This window comes from Hippoglossus stenolepis, chromosome 13 (assembly GCF_022539355.2).
Source record: "Hippoglossus stenolepis isolate QCI-W04-F060 chromosome 13, HSTE1.2, whole genome shotgun sequence".
NCBI classification, from domain to species: Eukaryota; Metazoa; Chordata; class Actinopteri; order Pleuronectiformes; family Pleuronectidae; genus Hippoglossus; species Hippoglossus stenolepis.
Genome location: NC_061495.1, coordinates 20890137 through 20899892, shown reverse-complemented (window position 1 = coordinate 20899892; position 9756 = coordinate 20890137). Strand labels below are relative to the sequence as shown.

General features: G+C 42.5%; 1 protein-coding gene across 1 annotated transcript in view; it reads left to right on the top strand.

Annotated features, from left to right (window-relative positions):
- Positions 1–1761: 1761 nt before the first annotated feature.
- The window catches only part of LOC118120244 (rho GTPase-activating protein 20), a 55429-nt gene continuing 47434 nt past the window's right edge, over positions 1762–9756 (top strand). Inside the window, exon 1 of the mRNA XM_035175017.2 lies at positions 1762–2189. Coding sequence (XP_035030908.2) covers positions 2073–2189 — 117 coding nt within the window. The 5' untranslated portion in view covers positions 1762–2072. The remainder of the gene's footprint in view (positions 2190–9756) is intronic.

The following is a 9756-nucleotide window of genomic DNA, read 5'->3' as shown; positions in this document are numbered from 1 at the left end:
CCGAACACTGTGCACTTAGCACCATAATCCAAACATCAATTCTGAAGGTGCCAGTAAACTGCTTGAGAAGTACTTGTCTAGTGATTGTACGTCTGAACCTTGGAAAGAAACTTTCAGGCCTTTTTCATGCAGCGATTTGCCCGGTCTGTGGAGGTTATAAAGTTCACAGGGTTTGAACTTCTCGCTCAAGCTCTTGTTTTTTCACCTTAAATACCTTAAAGTGTCTAAAAATACCCCAAAGCACTATTTTATTCCGCACATTAACGTGTTTCCTGTGAGAAATTGAGGCTGTAGACTGAATCATCATGGATATTAATTGGCGTTTTACCAAATAGTGCCTGCTCTCTGTTGATAAGCACTTCTTGCCACCACCTGGGCCTTCGCCTGTGAATTTAAATGATGAATCGGACAGCGTAGGCCCCTGCATGCTGGATGGTAAATCCCAGGAATTATAGTCACTGAGGTAAAGATAAAACTAAATAAAAGCTTTTTCAGTTGATGCTAAATTAGGGCAGGATGTGCTGATTATACAGGAGAGGGGAAAAGCCACAGATTTTAAAGTAAGAAGACAGTGATATTGTTTTTTGCCATATTTGGCAAATGATAAGAAATGATTTCAGGGGGGTCTATAACACTAACTCAACCACCATTCTTGGACTAAACCTTATTTTAACCTGAATCCTAAACCAAAGTATTAACCCTTAAACAGCAACATTGAGGAACCGACAAAAATACAAAATGTCCCCACTATATACCTCAATCTAAACCTCAATCTGTTCCACACAAAGACAGAAGAACTAAAACACAGAAATACATTTGTATTCTCTGGCTCCTTGTTCTAATTTCAAACATCACAACTAAATGCACAGCATGTAAACCTGATTGAACTTAATTCATGCATCTGAACATATTCTGTCATATTAGTAAGCAGACAGACCAACAAGAAATGAGAGAACTCAGTCGATACATGTGACTGCATGTGTGTGTTTGTCCCTCCACGTAAGGCTACATGGCTTAACACAATGGCCTTTTCTCACATCAGCACAGTGCATTTGAATAGCAAAGGCTACTGGGACAGCAGCAGTGGGTGGAGGTTAACAACCGCAGTGTAGAACAGTATCTGACACACACACACACACACACACACACACACACACACACACACACACACACACACACACACACACACACACACACACACACACTGATCTCAGTTTTTCTGGCCTCTAAGCTTATCTGGTTTTGCGGATCCTCTGTCTCCCTCTTTGTTTTTGTTTTTGTCTTTCATTCTGTTTTTAAGCTGTGAGGATCCCCCCTCTTTCTGTCTGTCTGTCTCAGAGTCCAGGCTGCTGATCCTCCGCCTGCCTCTGTCTCTTCTTCTTCTCTTGTTGACGTCTCAACAGTGTGAGAGGAGGAGGTGGTGAAAATCCAAAGAATCAAATTCTAAAGAAAAACTTATTTTTGTCCCTGCAAACGGTAAAGTTCTCCCCCTCTCTTTCCCTCACTGATGATCCCATTGATCACCACTGCCTCCCACCCCTTCTGTGACAGTTTGGAGGATGCTCCCAGCCCTCCTCATAAACACCCCATTCGTTCATTTCCCCCCCTCACCTCCTCCTCCTCTTTTCCCCTCAGCCCCTCCCCCTGTTTTCCCCCCTTCCACCTGACTGGCCAATGGGACCAGACGGGTTTGTCCGGGCGTAGAATGACTGGGGGGAGAGGGAGGCAGGGGGTGGGGATGACCGCTTGGCCAGGACCAAACACCCTGCCAGTCAGACAGGCAGGAGCAGGGGGACAGAGAGTACACAGACCGCAATGCAATCTGTGGTTTCTGACTTGTTCATGGATAAATTGTCTCTGTCTGAATTAAACTTCTTTGCCTGATGCATCCACAGAGCATCAGGTGTGAAGGAAGAGGTTCCTGAACCTGAGACCTCCACAGGAAGAAGAGGAGAAACACTGGATCTAAAGCATGCACTGAAATCCAACGGGCCAAAGTGTCAAATCAAGATTATCTGATGTCAACAGTTGTCAGCACAGACGTCTGACTCATACACTCGGAGTCCTGCACGATGCCGGCAGGAGGAAGGAGGTTTTCAGACGTGGAGATGTTAGTGGGGATGGAGGACGAGCAAAGGGACACTGCCAGGAGCAGGGCTGGGAGCTGTGACGACTTTTACACATTCAGAGTAAGTTGTCTTCAATTTTTTATTGTTGCTATTTTTGAAGTTGAGAAGGAGGTTTTCTACTTATGATCTGTGGAATATGAGAAATGTAGGACACACACCAGACTGGAAAATGTTGTATTTTTGTGCGGGAAGTGGGAGAATATTCGGGAATTTCACAGATCTCTTCACAGGAGCACACCAAGAATGTGTTTTCACACTTGTTGCATCTCAGAGCGGAGAAACAGCCTGAAGTGACACAGCGTCTGGTTCTGAATCCTAGAAATGAATGAAGAAGCTGCTGAAAAATCACAGAAGTCCACTGTGGGAATAGTTTATGCTGCTCACAGTGAATATTTTATAGACAGTATAATTGGAGCCCAGGTTGAAAAAAAGTTCAAAATGTGTGCTTAAGCTTTCTTTCATAACCTGAGTCTTTGTGTGTTTTCATGCTGATACAAATCTCCACAATTCAATAAACTGCACGTAATGTCTATGATATTTAGAGGGATAAGTTGAACTGTTGTTGCAACCACTTCTCTGTGGCTCGGTTAAAGCCGGCAGACCTGAAGAGATTTGTATGTGATTGGAAAGAGCTGAGCTGTTCGAGGAGGGTCTGGGTCATGCAGCCAGATGCTAAAACTGCTTCAGAAAAGCTGAACCTTGTGGGAGTTTATTTCTCAGCTACACTCTGGGTTAAGGACCTCAAAGCCTTGCAACAGTTCCGAACTTTTGGTAGAACAAATGCTTAGTGTCCATGCCGCATTATTTAGGATGTTGGAGGGATCTGAAGTGTAAAGCGAAGGCCTTTGTTCAACATCAAACCATTTTATTTACTCTTCTATGTTCCTGCTGAGGAAGGACTTTCCATGTGCTAAGACCTACATTCAAACTACTACGTTTTTGATTTATAACACATCAATGTTGGTATGTTAGCTATTCATGCTGTCCACATTATTCCTGTTTCTGGGCTGCTAAGATCAAAAAGTTTGGAAATACTGTTGGCCCCATTTCAGATTGAAATCTCCAGGGCTGCGTTGTGGTAAAACGGGCAGAATTGGAGATCTTTGGAAAGATGACAGAGTTGTGTGTTTTCTATAACTAAACACCAAGGGTTAGATAACCTGCTCCCTGTTTGGACTGTAAATAAAGATGGATGACGCGTCCCCTCTTCCCCCCACTATCCAGAAATAAAGTCAAAACACGCTTCAAAAGAACACTGCCATCTTGTGCCGATGGCTTGATTTGGAGCCAGAGTAGGTGCAGTAGTGACCAGGGGTTGGGGCGGTGGTCATGGGTCCTGAGGATATTTATTTTATTATTACTTTTATGTTATCAAATACCTAATTAAAACCAAACTTATGGGAAACATCAGTGTGAAAAAAGACTTTTGACCCGTGCTTTTACTTCTTAGTTCGGTCCATGAACCATCTGCTAACATGGAGGAGGCTAGGTTTATGAGCTATACAACAGCGAGCTGTAGGAAGGCAATCAAGACGCCTTGCTTATGGGAGCTGTCATGTCGTCCATCTTTATACACAGACTATGATTTACCAGCACGCACCTGCCCAGTGTACATGAATGGTTGCATGGGCAGAGATTTCTTGTGACACGGAACTAAAATGCTCAGGATGGACATCTTAAACAAAATACTTTGCCTTTGGTAATTTTGTCCACAGGGGCTTGCCATACAAGACAGAGAAGACAGAGCTTACTGTAAAGACAGAGTTTTACTAGCAATTAGATGAGCGTGTCTCCTGTAGAAACGGAGCAGGTGTTGTTGTTGTAAATTACAGAGTATTCTATATGCAGAGAATCTGATAGTTGACTGAAAACATTGTTGAAAGTCTTCATTATAAACATGTGATACGCAGCTGAAGCTGTTTATTGTTGACCGTTGACGATCACAACAAAGTGTTACCTGATGTGGCGTTGGGGCATGTTTCGGCAGGCGGGGGAAACAGATACTGTCTCGAGCTCAGCTGCTTGTGAAGAAGGTCTGTTCACGATCAACTCCGACAGCAGCTAACTGACACTGTGACGGCTCAGAGAGCGGTGAGGCAGCCGTCCAACTTTGTCAATCTGAATTCCTGCAGGAAGAAACACTGAGTGTCTCTGTTTTGTGATCACATTTAGACGTTATTCACGGCCGCGTCTCAACCTCAGTCAATCCTGAACATGACAAATGATGAATGGTTTGCATTTTTCTAAATGACTTAAATATTTATCAATTCACACAAACCACTGAGACTCTAAACAAGGTCATGTGATGGTCTTTTCATTAGACCTTCTTTTTAAAACTACAGTCTTCTTTTGTGCTCATTATTCAATATCTTTGGCCGAACTACTTGCACACACATGGTAAAACTTGGATTTATGGAGTTAGAGAGGTGTAAATGTAAGTGTGTGTGTGCACAGTAGGAAGTCAGGTGGCTTCACGTGAGGTGGCCCACAGACTGGACAGACTCAGAGGAATGCTGCCTTTGTCTGGAGTGAAACTGCTGCTGGCTCTTTTTTCAAAAAACAGGCTGCTTTGGTACTGTACACCCCCCTGAAAGAACAACATTGTAAAAATACATGTAGTACAATGTATTAAAAAGTACCTGGAACTTTATCAAAGAACTAAAAGGTTCCTGCAAGGCCTTGTTTGCCTGTGTTTCCACTGCAGATTAAGGAAAGTAGCCTGCTGACGTACAAGCTGTTCCACTCCAGTCCACCAGGCAGCAGTAATGCAGAAAACTAAATGATGACGAAACGATTGATTGAGCAACACTACTTTATGATTTTGAAGTAAATAACCGATTTTACGATTTAGACTGAGCTGTCGAAATAAAACACTGGAGCACACAACCAATCAGGAATGTACTGTGCTACAGTCCCTACCTAAAATATTCCTATTTACTACTACCTGGCCAGGGACTTTTTTGTTGAGTGGAAATATTTCCCCAGATATGGAAACAAACAGCAAACTTTTCTGGTTCCTGGGGAAAGTTCCTTCGGGGAAAAGCAGCTTAAGTTATAAAGTCTTTGGACACTAGTGTAACAGTCTGATCTGATATGTGATCTGACACACAATGAATCAGCCTCACTAAAAGCATTAGCCCCCTCCTACAATAATGTGAGTGACCAAACATAATTTTAGCAATTTTTAAAATGAGAAATGTTTCTGCTACTTGACTTCAACACTCTACACAAATGATTTGAACTCATGTTACATTCAACATGATTTATTGTGAAGGAGCTAACACCTTGAAATACACTGGTTTGTATGATCCTTTGAGACAGAGGTTGAATAGATCAATCAAACAATCAATCAAATTTTATTTGTATAGCCCATATTCACAAATCTCAATTTGTCTCATAGGGCTTTAACAAGGTGTGACATCCTCTGCCCTTAACTCTCAACATGAGTAAGGACAATCTACTAAAAAACCCTTTTAACAGGTGAAAAAGAACGTAGAAACCTCAGAGAGAGCCACATGTGAGGGATCCCTCTCCCAGGACGGACAGAAGTGTGATAGATGCCACGTGTAATGGAGAACATCAGAAAGATAAGGGTATTTACAGCATTGGTTAGAATAAACAGTTTGTAGCATAATGAAAGGTAAATGAATTGATGGATTTTTGGCAGTAATGGTCGAGTATCTGAGGAGACATATTGTATATCAAGCAGTCTTGTTGTAATCGTAGTCCATGGTCAGCAGCCACCACGATCAGGATCAACCATCACGATCGGATGCCACCATAGTCCCCAATCAGGATCCACCATCAGCTGCCCCCTTGATCATGGTCCACCACCACTATCAACACGATACAGGATCCGCCATAATTGGAGCGACGCCTGCGAGCTAGTTCAGGCAGCCAACTCGAGCTGCGCTGCTCCAATCATGTGACATACCTCACTCTCCACAACCATCTATAATACACACCCACCTTATCAGGTGGTCTATTTAAGCAGAGAGAAATTTCCCATCATCCCCTTTGCTCGCACTGCTGCTGCAGTATTGCTACCGGTTGCTTCAATCCCTCCACCACCCCAGCATCCACCTGTAGGCTCCAACGGGGAGACTACAGGTGCCATTATGATCACGATTACTGAATAGATTTTCTCACTAACTTAAAACCATCAACATATTTGAGCAGACAAACCATGAAGAAGTGACTCAGAGGTCAATGTGTGTGGAGAGAATGACGGCCTGTGTGTATTCAACACTGCCCAGTGTCTGATACTATATCAGCTACAGTATATAGCCATGCACATGTGCACACACACAAAAACATACACTCACAGTGAGAGTTCAGAAGTTCAGCAAATCATTAAAGTTATCTCCTGACTCTTCCAGGTATGTCATTACTGCTCCTGAGTCATAACAAATCAAGCAAGGCTCTTGCACTGTATATGTATTTAGACATGTATGGTGCCTGTGTATGTAGCTCTGTGTGTGTCTGTGTGCGGGTTCACAGGGTTAACAATCATGCTATGAAGGTATATGATTGTTTTAACGTGACTGATTTAATGTATGTACAGTGTGTATATGTGTGTGTGTGTGTGTGAGAAAGATTCCTTTGGGGATATCTCCTCAGTGTGTCCCTGTTTGAAGGGGAATCCCACCAAAGACTTATCTCACGAATCTCAGTGCAGCAGTTCAGGTGTATTGATGATGGCAACCCGGCTTAAAACAACGAAGATACAGGCATTTCAGCCCTCATGGGCAGAAGACTATGGCTTTGACCGTGTAATGTTTCATGACTTGCTTTTCCAAGACTTAGAACTTGACTTGATCCCATTTAATTTGGGAGGACTATGGAGCCAAATCCGGGCCAATAGTTTGATCAGTTGAAAGAAAAATTGAAAGTGAAAGTTCAAGTTTTGATCTTGAACTTTGAAAATATCAAAATATATATGAAAGGGAAAAATGAAAATAAATATTTTATTCAAAACTACTCCAGAACTGAATCAAAATCATATTTAACCCCAAAAAACTTTTGAATATAATGTTGTATTTTTCAAAGTTGGAGATCAAAATTGAAACTTTCACTCTCATTTTTTTTAAATGATCAAAACTATTGGCCTGGATTTGGCTGCATAGATGACTGGGATATAAGTACTCGTTTTGACAAGATATGTGACATGACTTGAAAGACTTGCTTGACTTGCCCTTAAAAAATGTTGCAACACTGGTATTTACCAATCAACCATCAAGTATTTTTCCCTGGACTTTCTTTCAGTTTCCACTTCATGGGTGGCCATTTTGCCTTAAAATGAGGCCTTCTTACATGTCACCATCAGAGCTTTGCTTCTCCAAAGAAAACAGGAGCAAGGGATTCAACGTCAGGCTTCATTATGTCTCTTCAGCTACAGATGGTTGTCATAATACGGCAGGTTGTGAAGTCCGAGGCATCAGGGTGGCGGCAGGAGGTATTAGGCCAGCTGTAAAAGGGAGGGATTAGGTCCCAGTGACCCGGCATTCCCAGGTTAGAGAGCAGGATGAGAGGTGAGGGAAAAAGGGGATCGGGGTAAAGAGACAGAGAGAGAGGTAGAGAAAAGTTTAGTCGTTAAGAGGGAGGAAAGGATTGGAGATGGAAGGAATGTAGGATAGGAAACAAGGAGAAAAAAGGATAAAGGTTTTGATGAGATGGCATCTGGCAGAACTTGGCGCCTCTCCGATAATTTTTTCAACTTCAGTGAGATAAGTAGCTCCCTCTGCTGCTGCATGTTTGAACACACTGCCTGACCAACATAGACTGAATCCCCCTTTACCTACGGTACTTGAATTTGACGGGATCACCTGTTCCATCGTAAAAACTACCCTGTGTTACTTGACTGTAATTTGTATACAAGCCATGGACTTTTGACGTAGGAGCGTGAACCTGTAGCCAAACAACTTCACCTTATGTGTTTCCATTGCAACTGCACAAAACACAACTATCAGCAGTTGATCTTCAGAGAGAGAGAGACTGGTAGCTCTGACCGCAGTGTTTTCAGAAGTTTGGAGGAGATAGGCGACTGTGTGTGTGTGTGTGTGTGAGTGAGAGAGTGAGTTTGTGTGTGTGAGTGTGTGCACTCCTAAACCATCTGTGAAGTAATTTGGTCATTAAGTTGGGTGATTATTTGGGTGACCTAGTGTAAAAACATGTTAGGGTCTATTTTCATCCATGCAGTTTGCAGACAAACACGTATACAGTCTGAAAAGAGTGTAGCCTGATCGCATTACTAACGAGTAAACAGAGCAACACATAGAGAAAAGTAGAAATAAAAGAAAATGGAGAGTGTGATTCATCAGTAAGAGTTTTCATGACCTGGCAAAGGAAATCTGAGGGATGGATTGCATCAGAAGCAAAGAGAAATTGAAAATTGTGGATTTGGATATTTCAAAGCTTTTCTCTGTAGTTAGAGACTTTAACATGTTAGGATTACAAACTGGACAGATTTGTTACATTTACAAAAGAATCAGCCGCCCAAATCTTGTGTCTGTTGGGTTCTGACTGTGGCTGATGTGCAGTGTTCAGTGTTGGAAAACTGTTAACGATCGTTGGCCTAAAGCTGTTTTTTCCCTTTTAAATCATCAATAGTTTTGTAATGATCACCTGGCCAATGTGCTGAGTGCTTTGCAGATTTCCCTTTCAACCTAGTTAGCATATGGATGTGGGTCTTTTCAGGCATTGATGCAGCCCTTCTCACCGTCTTGTGGCCGGAACAAAATGGATGTGAGTCTAAAGTGGCCCAAATATCCCAAAACAAATGTGGGCCTTTTTTGGGAAAACATGCGGTGCTCTAGGCAAGGTGTAATAGGGATGTGACTCTGAAGTGGCCCATGTGGTAAATGGTGATTTTTGACCCAAATGGCACAAGAGAAATACAGGCAACCTTTGGTACCTTTGGTTCACTTGTGGTATTGTTATGGCTTACATGTGGGCCAGATGTGGGACAGACGTAGGATGTGTGGGTTGTGGGCCAAAACTATTTTGCTACGTGGGAAACCGTTGAGTGTATTATTGCTCCAGTGTTTATTAAAGGTGATATATACATTATATTGCTTTAGGTTAACAGGATTGGGGTCTTTGTTTGTGACATCACAAACTTTGGCTGTCTTAGTCCGATTTTTTTTCAGACAGCCATTTGTTTACCACATTGTTAAGGTGGAAATACTCAGGCATGACGTTGACTGCTAATTTCTCAAAATATGTCTTCTATCATACAAAAGGCACAGGGGGGACATGTTGACCACCTGCCAGCTCACCTGGTGGAGCGGGCGCCCCATGTACGGAGGCTTGTGTCAACTCTCGCCAGCGACCTGGCCCTTTGCTGACGTCTTACCCACTGTCTCTTCTCATTTCACACTAACGTCACATCATTAAAGGCAAAAATATCCAGAAAAACTATTTATGACTCATTTATCCACATCCACTAGAGGATTTCATTGGAGTTTTTCCTTGGTTCATGCAGCATCCCTCAACAGAAAATGCAAATCCAGTAGCTTTTGAGTAATCCTCCCAACAAACAACCAAACAAATGTAAATGAAAACATAAGCTCTTGGGCATAGGTAATTACCGCTCTCTCCTTTTGTCCCTGTCACTCACATCTGGAAT